This window comes from Stegostoma tigrinum, chromosome 29, assembly GCF_030684315.1.
Source record: "Stegostoma tigrinum isolate sSteTig4 chromosome 29, sSteTig4.hap1, whole genome shotgun sequence".
In the NCBI taxonomy this organism is placed as follows: Eukaryota; Metazoa; Chordata; class Chondrichthyes; order Orectolobiformes; family Stegostomatidae; genus Stegostoma; species Stegostoma tigrinum.
Window position 1 is genome coordinate 14,725,633 of NC_081382.1, and position 15,475 is coordinate 14,741,107.

At 41.1% G+C, this 15,475-nt stretch overlaps 1 protein-coding gene across 3 annotated transcripts in view; it reads left to right on the forward strand.

Annotated features, from left to right (window-relative positions):
• The window catches only part of LOC125465340 (astrotactin-2-like), a 1,528,414-nt gene that overhangs the window by 812,406 nt on the left and 700,533 nt on the right, over positions 1 to 15,475 (forward strand). For all 3 annotated transcript variants that reach the window (XM_048558686.2, XM_048558687.2, XM_048558689.2), the window contains one exon: positions 13,014 to 13,180. In XM_048558686.2, coding sequence (XP_048414643.1) covers positions 13,014 to 13,180 — 167 coding nt within the window. The remainder of the gene's footprint in view (positions 1 to 13,013; positions 13,181 to 15,475) is intronic.

A 15,475-nucleotide genomic window follows, 5' to 3' on the forward strand; every position in this document is an offset into this window, starting at 1 on the left:
GTGTTGTGATAATAGTAAATTATGGGCTATCAAATATAAACTTTCATCTTCTCATTTTTAACTCTCAAGACATTTGTGGCCTACATTGGTTATAAAAATGGAAGCGTAGCACCAAAGTAGCTGCAGTGGTCACCCGACACACAGTGGAAACAAAGGAAAACATAGAAAATAGAACAAGAATAGGCCATTTGGCTACTGAGCATGCTTCACCATTCCACATGATCACAGCTGATCCTCTCTTCAAGTCATCCTCCTGCATTCTCCCAATACGCATTAATGCCCAGGAATCTATCTAATGATTTCTTAACTATGTCAGTAACGTGACCTCCAACTTCTAGGGTGGGGAATTCCACAAGTTCACCACCTTCTGAATGAAGAGATTTCTCCATAGCGCAGTCCTAAATGGTCTTGCCGACTTCCTGAGACCATGACACCTAGTTTTGGACCCACAGTGTGTGGGCAAAATCCAGCCCTTACAGAATATGGTTCAAAAAGATCCCCATTCATTTTTCTTAACTTCAATGAAAACAAGCTGACTCAAACAAATTTTCATTCATTATCACAAACCTGTGTTTGTGTGGGAGTCTGTTTGATGTCAGACTTTGTTATGTTTTATTTTTCTCTTGGCTTTCATGGGCAATAAAAGTCTTCTTCCTTTCACTCAAGATAACTTTGTAATTGGCTCCTTAAATTTGACGAGAATGTTGTTTTAATTGAGGTGTGAAATTGCATGCTAAAAAGAAATAAACTATTTGTCATGACTGACCAAGGAGTTGTATATAAAAAAAGAGGGAAGCTAAGTGACCCTACTTATGTTGAACTAACAACAGAGGAGAAGAATTTCCTTTGTCATGTGTTAACTCTCTCATCTGCAGCTGTCTGCAGTTAGGGCTGGCATAATATTATACATTTTAAGCAGCCCAAGTTACTAATAGTGTTATTTGTTACTATGTAAATGGACTCAACCAGTTTGGCAGCCTATTTCACAGCACTTAAGTGTTGTGCTTTCATTTCGCTTTTTTTTTGATGATTGCTTCAAATCAGACAGTGGAGTTCAGACTTTGATTGTTGCTCAAGCCTTTTCTATTAACATATCAAGTCCCACAACAGCAAGCCTGTTGATTACCGTGAAAGTAAATGTCTTCCAAACTTGAAGAGCTTGCGCTTGGGGAAAATATTAGTTTTTTTTCTGATGATTTGACATATAAAAGCACTCGTGCTTCGTTTGAACAAGGTAATAATTCGCTTCGGTGGAAATGTGCTCGTACAATCATTTTTTTTTGTTGCAGGAAATTGGCTAGCCATAAATAGTAAGCATTTATATTTGCTGCTAAAATATTGTGCTTTACCGTCAGGAAATGTCAAACCTGTTTCAAACAAGACTTTCTGAATCTTAGTGTTTCAATTCCAAAACTGCGTACTTATCAGTTTTGTGGAGACTTTAAATCACTGCATGTTTCTTCATTCCAAACCACTATAAAAACATTATTGTGAGCATATAAGTTAGGAGCAGAAGTAGGCTACATGCTCCCTCAAATCTGCTACACCACTAAATAAGACGATTGACAATTCTGTTTTTGTATCAAGTCCCACATTGCCTCTGATAGTCATTGATTTTTGTTACGCAAGGGAATCAATCTGTTTTAGCCTTAAGCTTTCAATGACACCTGGCTCCACGACCTTTGTCTCAAAGTACCAAAGTCCTATAACCCTCCAAGAGAAAACAAAAATTCACCTCATCTCTGTCCAGAGGGTGACCTCGAATTGAAAATTGGTGCCCATTAGTTCCAGACTCACCCACAAGATCCTTCTTCACCTTGTTAAGACCATTAATGATTTTATATACATTAATCAAGTCACCCCTCATTCTTCTAAACTCCAACAAAACCAAGCCCAATTTTTCCAACCTTTCGCCATTAGGTGTTCCAGGTCTCAATCTCAGAAACTGCCTTTGAACCACCTCTAATGTTTTACATCCTTCCTTAAATAAGGAGATCAAAACTGCACACAGGATTCAAGATTCAGTCTCACTAACTCCTATATAACTGAAAAGTATAAAATGTGGCAATTAATTCCAATTTGTATCATAGAATCACCACAGTTTTAAAGGCAATCATTCAGCCCATCGAGTCCACACTAACCCTCTGAAGAGCATCCTTCCCAGACCCACCCCATCCCTGTATTTCCCATGGCCAATCCATCCTAACCAGCACACTTTTGGACTGTGGGCAGAAACCCACATAGACATGGGGAAAATGTGCAAACTCCACACAGACAATCACTGAAGCGTGGAATCTAATATGGGCCCTTGATGCAGTAAGGCATCAGTGCTAACCACTAAGTCGCCATGCCACTTTAACACATTTGCTTACGTAGCTTCCATAGTCACCCTAAGCAGTTTATTTGGACGGGACCAATCCTGAGAAGAAATGCCTTGGCTTTCTATGTTTGTTAAGATTATAAATTTGTCCTGTTTTAGTGCAGTTGTGTTCACATGGTGAAGAAAGCAATTTTATCGCTGATTATAATAAGCACTTCTAAATCAGGCTCTTGGTAATGCTCAAAAGTGGGAACTGGTGACTTTTATTTGCTTAATATCTAAGACATGAGAAGAAAGACAAGCCATTGAATGTCTTTACAAATAAGGCCAAAGTCAGCTAGCCCATCATAAAGCAAACCTGAGCTTTCTTGGCCTTCTGTGTTGGGAGCAGGGAATGCATTGCATTCAGGGAGTTGCAGTAGAAGATGATAATCTTTCTGCTACAGCTACAAAAATAGAGAGTTTATTTTACTTTCTTTTAGCAACCATCTGGTACTTTGTACTTGTTTGTTTTCCAAAGCACTCTTTGTGAGCTTGGTAGAAAATTGCTACAGATTTGTTTTTAATTACACCTTCTTGGACTATGTAGCACTGGCAAGCTCACACTTCTTTTCTCCATCACTCCTGCCATTGCCTTTGAGAAAGTGGTGGGCAAGCCATAGAACATAGGACGTAGAATGGTACAGTACAGTACAGGCCCTTCGGCCTGTAATGTTGTGCCATACTTTTACCCTAAACCTAAGGGCTATCTAACCTCCACCCCTATCTTATACTATCATCCATGTGCCTATCTAATTGCTGCTTAAATACCCCTAATGAGGCTGACTCCACGAACCTCTCCAGCAATGCATTCCACACTCATACCACTCTCTGAGTAAAGAACCTACATCTGACGTCTCCCCTATATCTACCTCTACTCACTGTAAAACTGTGCCCTGTCACAATAGCTGCCTCCACCCTAGGAAAAAGTCTCTGGCTGTCCACTCTATCTATATCTCTGATCATTTTGAACACCTCAATCAAGCCACCTCTCATCCTTCGTCATTCTAAAGAGAAAAGCCCTTGGTCTCTCAACCTTTCCTCGTAAGACTTTCCCACCATTCCAGGCAACATTCCAGTAAATCTCCTCTGCATCTTTCCAGTGCTTCCATATCTTTCCTGTAATGAGGCAACCAGAACTGCATACAATACTCCAGGGTTTTGTATAGCTGGAGCATAACTTAACAGCTCTTCAACTCAATCCCTCTATCAATGAAAGCTAACACATCTCCTTGAATGACAGAGATAACAAGATGTAGAGCTGGATGAACACAGCAGGCCAGGCAGCATCTGAGGATCAGGAAAGCTGACACTTCGGGCCTACACCCTTCATCACGTCAGCTTTCCTACTCCTAAGATGCTGCCTGGCCTGCTGTTTTCATCCAGCTCTACACCTTGTTATCTCAATGCTCCAGCATCTGCAGTTCCTGTTATCTCCTTGAATGACAGGAGTCTGTGAGATAAAGGCTATCCCACAGTGCTTTTAGGTAAGGAGTTCCATCTTAATGGTGGAACCAATCAGACATTGCAATAATTCTGCTCCTATATCTTATGATGAAGTATATTTTATATCTTATGATGTAGTAAGTTACTAAAAAAATGAATGCCAGAGATAACAAGGTGTAGAGCTGGATGAACACAACAGCCAAGCAACATCAGAGGAACAGGCAGGCTAATGTTTCAGGCCCAAAACATCAGCCTTCCTGCTCCTCTGATGCTGCTTAGCCTGCTGTGTTCATTCAGCTCTATACCTTGTTATCTCAGATTCTCCAGCATCTGCAATTCCTACTATCTCTGAAAAAATGAATGCGTATTGCTTATAAAAATTATTGTCCTCAGCAAATCTGGAAATGAGATTGTGTCAATACAGAACTGTTCAGTCTAACTATATATATACCTACTGTTATGGCAAGCATTTCATCACCTGGAAAGAATGAGCAGTATAATTAAACATGACATTTTATCACTGCCCATATGATGTGTGAGTTAATATGCTCCTGTAAATGTCATAAAGATTGGTGGCTAAGATCTGTCTCAGTGTCTCTATCAACACTATGCCACTCAATGACCTTCCAATTTCACACGGCTGTATGTAAGTGCAGGTCGCAGAGGTAATGATGCAGTTGTCTTGGCCAATAATTGTTTCTTTTTAAGTTGCTCATTAGCTTCAGATTATGTAAAATGTCAAAGCCATCATACAGAAGTGAGAGCTATCGCTGTGTGTGTGTGTGTGTGTGTGTGTGTGTGTGTGTGTGTGTGTGTGTGTGTGTGTGTGTGTGTGTGTGTGTGTGTGTGTGTGTGTGTGTGTGATGAATGTGGCAGGGTGGTGGTGCAAGGGAATTAGCTGTAGTTGTTGACACAATGGGCCAGATGAATGGTGCCTGTATGATATTTGTTTGGCTTGCCATTGCTCATTTAATTTCCATGGGGCTTTGTGCCACAAGTTACTATAAATGGAAACTTTATTTGCCCACTTCAGTTGATCTCAGACCTTTGTGGACAGTGCAGGTCAATGTTTCTCTTGATTACCAACCAATTTGAAGTTCTGTGAAATGAATAGCGCTGCTTATGAGGTAAAAATTACCAATCTGAGCCGTGGGTCATATCAAATGTAGAGAATGAAATAAATGAGAGAAAGCATTTTGGAATAACAGAAACTAAAGAGAGAAACAAAAAGTAAAGAAGAAGTTGAATGAAGAAATGTTTCCGATTGCTGTTGAAACCTGAAGGAATGAGATAGTAAAAACTATGGAAGCTGGTGTCAGAGATAATACAGTGTATTCCTGGAAGAACACAGCAGCCAGGCAGCATTAGAGGAGCAGGGATGTTGAAGTTTCGGATCAGGAGACTTCTTCAGAATGTTTTTTTCTGAAGAAGGGTCCCAACCTGGAATGTCAACTTTCCTGCTCTTCTGATGCTGCCTGGCCTGCTGTGTTCCTCCAGCTCAAGCTGTGTTATCTCTGAAGGAATGAAAGCCCAGATTTTGATGACATCTCAGTTAATTTTCAGTGGCAGAGTTGTTATGCAGTAATTGAGATTTAACACATTGTTTAACAGATATTTATTCCAAAGTGCACAAACTCTAACCTTCTGTGATGATATAAGTTCATTTCTCCCAAATGAGTGCAAGAATTTTACGCTTTTCAAAAGATTTGAATGGTGAGATGAACAGGAATGTGCTGTTTTCATTGACTTCATGATGGAATGGCCAAGAGCAGGCTTTGATACCAGCTCAAGGGCTTGTACGTGGTCAGCCTGCACTTCGGCTGGACAAGGTCAGGGTGTTGTCTCACCCAAAGGTTGAGAATCCTAAATGTCAGGCAGCCTACTGCTCGTCTTGATTCTGACTGCTCTATTCTGAGCTGTTTTCCTCCCAGATGAGAGAGAGAGAGATGGGTGATGAAAGTGGGTAGCAAAGCAATTACTTCTGATGCAGGTGGGGAGGTGACCCCAGTATTCACGATTCAACAGTGTAGTCACCAGGCAAGGTTAGTGGTATCGGGGGTTGGCATGGGTAAGATTGAGTGAGGGAAGATGTTGCAGACATGAGTACAATAGTAGAGCATGACCTTGGTATAAGGAAGGTACAAGTGGCAGAGACAGAGTGAGTGTGAGGCATCAGAGAAAAGATGGTGGCGTGTTGGCAGAGTGGAGAAAGCGATTGACCTTCTTCTTGCATTGTTGGACATTCCTACAGATGGCTAAGCGTGATTTACCCTAGCTGGCATGGGTTCGTGTCATGGTTGTGGAAAAGAGGAAATCCCGTCTTTGCACCAGGCCACCCAACAGGATCTCAAGGACCATGCCCACAAAATGGGATGATGAGTTTTCCCTATCTGTCATTCCCAGGAGAAATATCAGGAACTGTGCGAGGCAGCTCCGGATTGGCAGTACTTGTCCAGGTGCACACTGGGCTGTTAAAGATGGCACATGCAGAAGGGAGGCCTGTGAATTCTGATATATCTATTGAATGAGAAGTTGTTCTGGTAATTGTGGTAAAATGAGACGAGAATTAGAAACACAAGGCACCATAGGAGCAGTTATGAGGTGAAATAAACACAGAGAATGCTGGAGAAACTCTACAGGTCTGGCAGTATCTGTAGAGAGAGAAAAACAGAGTTACCCTTTCAAGTCCAGTATGACTCTTTAATGCAGTTGTGAGAAAGAGTCATACTGGACTCGAAACATTAACTCTGTTTCTCTCATCATGAGTGCTGCTAGGCTGGCTGAGTTTCTCCGATACTTTCCGTGTTTGTTTCAGGTTTCCACCATCTGCAGTATTGGTTAATGACGCGAAGTCCCTTCAAAAAATGCAACACAACCCAGACTGAGCCAAAAAAAAGGTAATGGACCAAAACCCATGCACGCCGTAATTACAGCACAAAGAATATTTATGTTTATGTGGTAGCTTCCATAACCACAGGATATCCAAAAATGCTTAGAGTCAATTAAATATTGTAAAAATGTCGCAGTCACTATCACAAGGCAAGATCCATGCTGCCATCCAGCTTCTGCAAATATCAAAATAATAACAAACAGATGATCTATTTTAATGATGCTGATTGAGGGACAAATATCAGCCAGGATGCCAGGATAAATTCTCCTCATTCTTTGAAATAGTCCTGTGGGACCTGTCTTGGTTTAGTACTGGGTCAAAAGGACAGCACTTCTGATAGTGCAGCAGTCCTTTAACATGAGACTGGGCTACTGCCTGTATTATAGGCTTGGGTCTACCGGAATGGGGTCAGAATCCACAACTCTCTGATTCAGAGGTAAGTTTCCTATCAACAAATTGCATTGACATCTTGTAACAGCTTGTGGCACAGAGCAGATATGGATGGAAATGTGATGGCACCGAAGTCATCAATTGACATCATTGATGCCAAGGCTACAAAATACTGATATATATATCAGTGCCGGTGCTCTTTTAAATAGCAGTCAGACTAGTGACAATCATGGGAATCCAGGAAAAGCAATATTCAAATTAGCTATTTGCTTTGACTTTATTTAGCTTCAGGCTATGGAAGTCTTCGGCTAAAAATCAATAGGAAAGCAGTTTAAAACATATACACACATGCAAACTTATTGATGTGCAGCTCTTCCTGTGTTCTAGCTACCATAGAAATCAATTTGCAATATGAACAGGATATGTTCTATTGCATTGGAACCCGGAGGGTATATTACGAGCCTGTTTTGCTGAAAAGTTCAGCCTTATAAAAATAACATGAAGCCGTCCTGTCACTTTTGGATTCTGGTTTAGATTGTTTTGGGAAGGAGAGCACCATTGGTTTTGTAGAGATGAAGCAATTTGCTGAAATGCAATACTTCACAAGTGTAGAAGCAACTTTACTTGGCATTTGCTTTTCTGCGAGGTCTGAAGAGTAGACCCACTGAAGCAAAATGTACACTAAAACATGTAATCAAACATCCTGTGGGACACAATGGATGATCTAATTGTTATGTTGGCAACTATTTCACAAGACATTTACACCTTGGAGGCTGGCACAGCATCTTGATGCTTCAGTGGATCTCAGCAGGACTGCTTGGTGCTGTCACTGGAAATGGGATGGAAAATAATTGAAAACATTCTTAGGCCATAATTTAGCATTCATGCGCACACCATGAAAGTGGTATATTAAGCTAGGGCCCATTTAGACTGAACATTACATCCTTTGAATCGAAGTATTACCTGATAGCCACAGCATAATTATCTAATCTTCCTATGTGGTTCACAGGCTGGAGTTGGGTGTCTCTATTGAGATTAGCTATTTTCTTTACTACTTTTTATTATCCTTATCCTAGGCCCCATTAAATCTAACGTTATGATTCACATTTTCCAATTTCTCAATTGGATTTTAATAGCTCTAAATGCATCCAAACAATATAACCATTGTTAGGATATTGATGCCATGCTGTGCACTGAATAATGTCTACCAGCCTATTTTTACAGGGTGCATTTAATGCAGAGTGGTGACAGGATGAGGGGCTATTGGAAAGATTTAGAAAGTCAGGGACAAAAATTGTGTTTTGAAGGAAGTGGTTCCTTAGAACCTGAAATTCTGTGTCAGACATGAATGTTCTGGAGTGACTTTTACCATTCAACTATCAAAGAACAAATAAAATTACAGCACAGGAACAGGCCCTTCGGCCCTCCAAACCTGTGCCGATCGAGATCCTCTCTCTAACCTGTCATCTACTTTCTAAGGGTCTGTGTCCATTTGCTCCCCACCCATCCATGTACCTGTCCAAATATATCTTAAAAGACACTAACGTGTCTGCGTCTACCACCTCCGCGGCAACGCGTTCCAGGAGCCCACCACCCTCTGTGTAAAGAACTTTCCACGCATATCTCCCTTAAACTTTCCTCCTCTCACTTTGAACTCATGACCCGTAGTAATTGAGTCCCCTACTCTGGGGAAAAAGCTTTTTGCTATCCACCCTTGTCTATACCCCTCATGATTTTGTAGATCTCAATCAGGTCCCCCCTCAATCTCTGTCTTTCTAATGAAAATAATCCTAATCTGTTCAACCTCTCTTCATAGCTAGCATCCTCCATACCAGGCAACATCCTGGTGAACCTTCTCTGCACCCTCTCTGAAGCGTCATTTTGTTGTTTTCGGGAGCGTATAGAAAAGTGGATTTGAAGCCAAGATGAGATCTGCCATGATTGTACTAAATGACGGAGCAGGCTCAAGGGGCTGATTTGTTTCCTGCTCATGGTTCTTAATTTTTCTTATGCTGTTATGTTAAACTTGTACGTAAGTAGAGCTTGCATAAGTATATTGTTCCTCTCATGAGGAAAGACAGCTTTGAGCACATTAAGTAGAGTAGTTTTTTTTTAATTGATTGACAGGAATTTTGTGTCAACTTCTATCAAAAGCTTCAAGAGTTTCAAGAGATTGGGTGCTGGCTACAATAAGGAATGAATTAATCCAATTTGTGCAAGAAATGGGTTAATGGTCTTTTATTGTCCAGTGGCCTCCTTCTGTTCTTTTGTATGTGGTCATGTCATTATTCACCTTTTAATTTCGCCAATCCCATTGATAGCATTCTCTGGAAGACCGGTTCTGTACAGTTTGAATTCTGACTTTTGTAGAATTCAGTTTTAATTTCATAAAATTACTTTTGCTGATTAATACCTTTTATTTACATGGGCCAACTATCGAATTGAAAAATGCACTTCTAATTTTAAAAGAGATCTACTAAAATCTGCTTTAAGCCCTGAAGGAAAGCCATATTAAATACTTGAAAATTGAACTCTGTGTGTCTCTCCACAGCTGCTGCCAGACCTGAGTTTTCCCAGCAACTTTGTTTTTTGCCTTTATTTCTGCCTACGTTTGCAGTATTTTGCTTTTAATTCCAATGTTAAATTTGCCTCAAAATTAAATAAATCATGTAGGCTTGCCAATTTCATTACACATAGCCTGCATATGTTTTCCTAATAATCTTTTGTTAGGAAGGAATTACTACTATTTCTGGATTGTCAACAAAGAGATTGACCAGTGTAGATTGTGGATCATAAGATCAAAGTTATACTTTTTTTGGTGCTCATGCTTTCCCCCTCACTGAAATACAAAATTAATCTTAATGGGTAGGTGTAAGTTATAGAGACGAACATGTCACTTTCCAGGAAATAGTGCATTACATTCTATTCTGCCAATTTGCCAACTTCTGTACCTTGGCTATATTGGTTTCTGCAGTGACTTAATAGACAGATTAGTTTAGACTTGCTTTTGTTTTTGTTTAAAAGTAGGTTTTGTCCCTAGTGGGGTGGTGCCATTAAAATAACGCCAATCAAAAAAATCTAGTTTGATTTCTTCCTGGGAAATCTTATCAATGTCAGTGCGTAATAATTCAATAAATATGATGAGCTTTAACATCAGCATTAACGACATGTTTTTCGTCACATTGTTCACTTATGACAGGAACCAAATGTCTGATTACTCATTTAATTCCCTGCACTGTGCTTTGTGTGATAGAACAGGACAAAGATGTGTTATTTATACGTACTTGTTAAAAGTAATCAATGCTATTTCAATGTCCACAATAACCACGTACAAAATGCTGAGTAGATTCTGTTTAAGTAACACTGGAGTATTTTAGTAATGGAAAATTAGCAAATGGCAGCAACAGAAAATGTTAAGACTGCTGGCAGCTCTGGCAGAATTTGGACAAAGAAATAAACATTTCAGGTTGAAGACCTTTCATCAGAACTCTGATTGCTAAGTGCCTTTCTCTCTCCACAGTTGCTTCCAGACTCTTGGATCTTTGACATTATTTACATTTGCCAGCATCCACAGTATTTTGCATTTGTACGGTAGTTGATGATTATATTTCTAATGTTGCCTGGGGGTATGATTCAGTCTCTCAGTTTGTGTGCTAATAGTTAAATGACAGCTATTGCTTCATGAATATTTTGCAATTATAAATTCACTCATATGGCGCTAACTGGTACATTTTACTTCCTACGGATAATTGTGAGAACAACATTGTTATTAAAAAACATTAATATGGCATAGACAAAAGTTGCAGTGCTTCTGTTTATTTATGTGGTAGTGTAAAGCATCAGTGTGAGCTCTGATGAATTAGAAAACCTGACAGTGCAAAAGTAGTACCGCAGCTTCTCTCCCTCAGTGGTTGAAAACGCTCTCGACCGTGTCTCCTGCATTTCCCGCACTTCATCCCTCACACCTCCTCCCCGCAATAATAAGCAAAACAAAAATCCCCTCATCCTCACTTACCACCCACCAACCTCCAGATCCAACACATCATCCTCCAGCACTTCCACCATCTGCAATCCGACCCCACCACCAAAGACATTTTTCCCTTCCCACCCTTATCTGCTTTCCGGAGGGATCATTCTCTCCATGACTCCTTTGTCTGCTCCACACTCCCCACCAGCCCCACCACACCCGGCACTTTTCCCAGCAACCGCAGGAAGTGCTACACCTGGCCATACAGCTCCCCCCTCATCCCCATCCCAGGCCCCAAAAAGACATTCCACATCAAACAGATGTTCACCTGCACATCTACTAATGTGGTATACTGTATCTGCTGTTCCAGATGTACCCCCCTCTACATCTGGGAAACCAAGCAGCGGTTTGGGGACCACTTGGTGGAACACCTAAACTTCGTTTGCAACAAGCAACTGCACCTCCCAGTTGTGAACCATTTCAACTCCCCCTCCCATTCCTTGGGGTGTCCGTTCTGGGCCCCCTGCAGTGCCACAACGATGCCACCTGAAGGTTGCAGGAACAGCATCTCATATTTTGCTTGGGAACCCTGAAGACCAATGGTATCGATGTGGACTTCACAAGTTTCAAAATCTTCCCTCCCCCGACTGCATCCCAAAACCAGCCCAGCTCGTCCTCGCCTCCCTAACCTGTCCTTCCTCCCACCTATCCCCTCCTCCCACCTCATCTCCTACCTACTAACCTCATTCCACCTCCTTGACCTGTGCATCATCCCTGAAATGACCTATCCCCTCCCTAACTCCCCACCTACACTCACCTTTACTGGCTCCAACCCCGCCTCCTTGACCTGTCTCCACCTATCTTCTCCTTTATCTATCTTCCATCCACCTCCCCCTCTCTCCCTATTTATTTCAGAACCCCCTTCCCCTCCCCAATTTCTGAAGAAGGGTCTAGACCCAAAACATCAGCTTTCCTGCTCGTCTGATGCTGCTTGGCCTGCCGTGTTCATCCAGCTCTACACCTTGTTATACTAGTGCAGAAGATTGCACTTTTTACCTTTACCTTATTCAGTGACTTTACCAAAATAACTCATCCTTACTTATGATTAAGAAGATCTCCAGCAATATTTTCTTGGGCAATTTGTCATTTAACACAAATTCATTACCTTACTTTCCAAATGTTACAGTACATTGCTGACATACAAGCTCGAAAACTTTTATTCTGGTAATAAACAAAAACATAAGTAAATACAAAGATTGAGGAAACACAAATTTATAATAATCTTATGTAAATAGTTTGAATGCTGCAATATTGGCAAAAGATACAGGCTGTCTGTTGCTGCTGAGAGATGTTTTTTTCAGAATCAATCTTATTGGCTTCCTGACTTTCATCTCACACAAACTCCAACACATCAACAGGAAGCTCTATTCATCTTTCATAAGAAGTAGATACCTCTAATGACTCCATTTACCTCAGATTATCTTCTTTAAAATCCTTGTTCTCCTCTGCAGATCCCAGCCAACCTCAATCTGCACTCTCTTTGCCCAACTTCCTCAATGGCCTCCCATTTCTGACTTTGGCATCAGAAACTTCAGAAACTTCCAATGAAAACTGGAAAATATTCTTCAGCAACTCCTCCTCCCCCTTGGGGAAAAATTTCATCCCAAATTTAGCAGTCTCACTAAAACAATCATGCCCTATCTACGACCCCTCCTGCACCCCTGGCTCCTTTCCATGTCTGACCTCCCACCATGAAATACCTTGGGAAGTGTTATAAAGGCAGCATAAGGAAGTCAAAAGTTATATTAGCAAAACCATGGTAGTTTGATAAATTTGACCAGAGACATTTTCATGTTCGTTTTAAACCTGATATGTTAATGTTTGCAATGAATCAGTGTGCATTTTTGGACAGTATTCCAAAATAACAAGTCTCAATTACAGCAACTTTTGTCTTGTTTCAGTGTCCTGTGGGCCTGAGGCCTATGAGGGATGATTCTGGTTGTTTTGACTACACCAAAGGAATTGACTGTTCTGATGGCTTTAATGGAGGCTGTGAGCAACTTTGCTTGCAACAGACAGTGCCATTGACTGAAGACCCTTCCTCCAATAATATCCTTATGTTCTGTGGGTGAGTATAGATTTACAGAAAATGGGCTATCATTGTTATGGAGAAACAGAAATATGCATATAAAAAATAATATTGTTCAGCCACATCTCCAAAGCAAGTTTGACTCAAACCAAGATCTTCCAGCCCAGAAGTCGGGACCCTGCCACTGCATCCCAAAACCCCTTGCTTTTTTTTTAAACAAATGACAATGCAGTCTCTCAGAATTGTTTTCCCCAACAATTCGCCCATCACTGAGGTGAGAATGACTGATATGAATTTTTTTTTTGACAACCGGCACTGAAATGTTATAATTATTTCCAGGGCAAGTACAATTGAATCTAAATTTCCTGGCCAAGAGGAAAGGCTGTACCAGTGCCCACCCATCAAAGGCCAACTTGTAAGAAAGAAAATCTACTAAATTGAGCCCTTTATTTCTTTGTGCAAAATCTGAAAATATTTCAGTTTACTTTCATCCTAAGAAGCCATAACTTCCTGCATCACTGCAAATTTAACAGAACAGCTTTATATTGGTAAATATGTATCCTGCAGTGAAGAGGCCATAACTGGATGTCACAGTAAAAATGTTTCCATCAATCCTCTGAGGCAGCAAGAGGAATTACACCATCCTGGACCAATTTAGGGACACACAGTCATTTCTAGGTTAAGAGATGTTAGTTAGATTGACAAGGGTGAAAATGGCACCACTGAAATTAAACTGCACACAACCAGAACATGTTCTTGGCTTTCACTTTTATGCCCAAGCAACATGGTGTTTACTGTGGTGATGGTACAGGGCTTTTATTGGGAAACCCCTCAATATGCTAGCCTCAGGAAATCCAGGAAATAAATTGTCAGTCTTTGTTAAACTTAGAATAGATTATATTAGATTACCTGCAGTGTGGAAACAGGCCCTTCGGTCCAACAAGTTCACACTGCCCCTTGAAGAATCCCACCCAGACCCATCCCCCATATGACCCACTCACCCCTGAACACTACGGGTAAACTTAGCATGGCCAATCCACTTAGCCTGCAGATCTTTGGACTGTGGGAGGAAACCGGAGCTCCTGGAGGAAACCCACGCAGACACGGGGAGAATGTGCAAACTCCACACAGACAGTCGCTTGAGGCTGGAATTGAACCCGGGCCCCTGGTGCTGTTAGGTTGTAGCACTGACCACTGAGCCACCGTGCCGTGCCCTGGTAAATCTTCAGAACTTACCTTTAGGTTTTTGCTCTCCAGAAACATGGTTCCACCTTTTTCATTTTGCTTCTATTGTTCCTACTTGAAAAAAAAAGCACAAGTCCTCACAAGATATTTACTTTGACTTGGAACAGACTGCTTGACATCTCTGCCTCAACCTCCCTTCATTAAAAAAAGGACAATATACACATCTTAAAGTCATGGTATCATCGCACACTCAAACAATGTCACCGACCCAGGCCAGTATGTTTGGATGTGCTTTTTATCAACTTAGACAGAGCATGTTGATATATCAATGCTGTATGTCTACACCTCAAACTTCATACCAGCTGTATTTTTACTGCTGCAGCTACCATTTCAGACTCTGATGCAGACTACAGCAGACACTATTGGATGGGACAGTTGAAATCATTAATGGGCTACAATGCTACATTGACAACCTACTGTCATTATCATTGCTGTGTCTGCCTGAAGACTCTCCTGGTCTCCGGGATCGAGGATCTCTCTCTTTCTGCCCGCTTCCTGCACAAAGATCTCCAATGTTATATCACAGAATCTTAAAAACCCCCACTTTGCTATGTTGCACAATCTCTTGTCCTATCAAATAAACTTCACTCTTACTATGGCTCCCCAGTCAAAATGCAAGCCTGTTTTAAGAGATGGAGGCCAGCTGTAAGTGATCTGTGCTACACTTAACACATGCTTGCCTCCCAGAATGTTGTGGCCCCTGTTTGGAAAGACGACCACACTTTTTTTTCTTACTTAAGTATAGGTGTCATTTGTTCCCCATCTTTGATATCCCTTGAGAGGGTGATGGTGAGCTGCCACCTTGAACCACTGCAATACATTTAGTGTAGATACATGCACAGTGCTGTTCGGGAGAGAGTTCTGGGACTTTTTTTCTCAGTGACAGTGAAGAAATATGAGATAAGTTGAAGTATAGTGGATGGGGTACCGGTCAAACACTTGACCTGGATTGTGTGAAGCTTTTGAGTGTTGTTGGCGCTGCACTCATTCAAGTAAGTGTGGGATACTGAATGACACCATCGACTTGTACTTTACAGGTAGTGGACAGACTTTGGGGACACGTGAGTTATAGAACATAGAACATAGAAC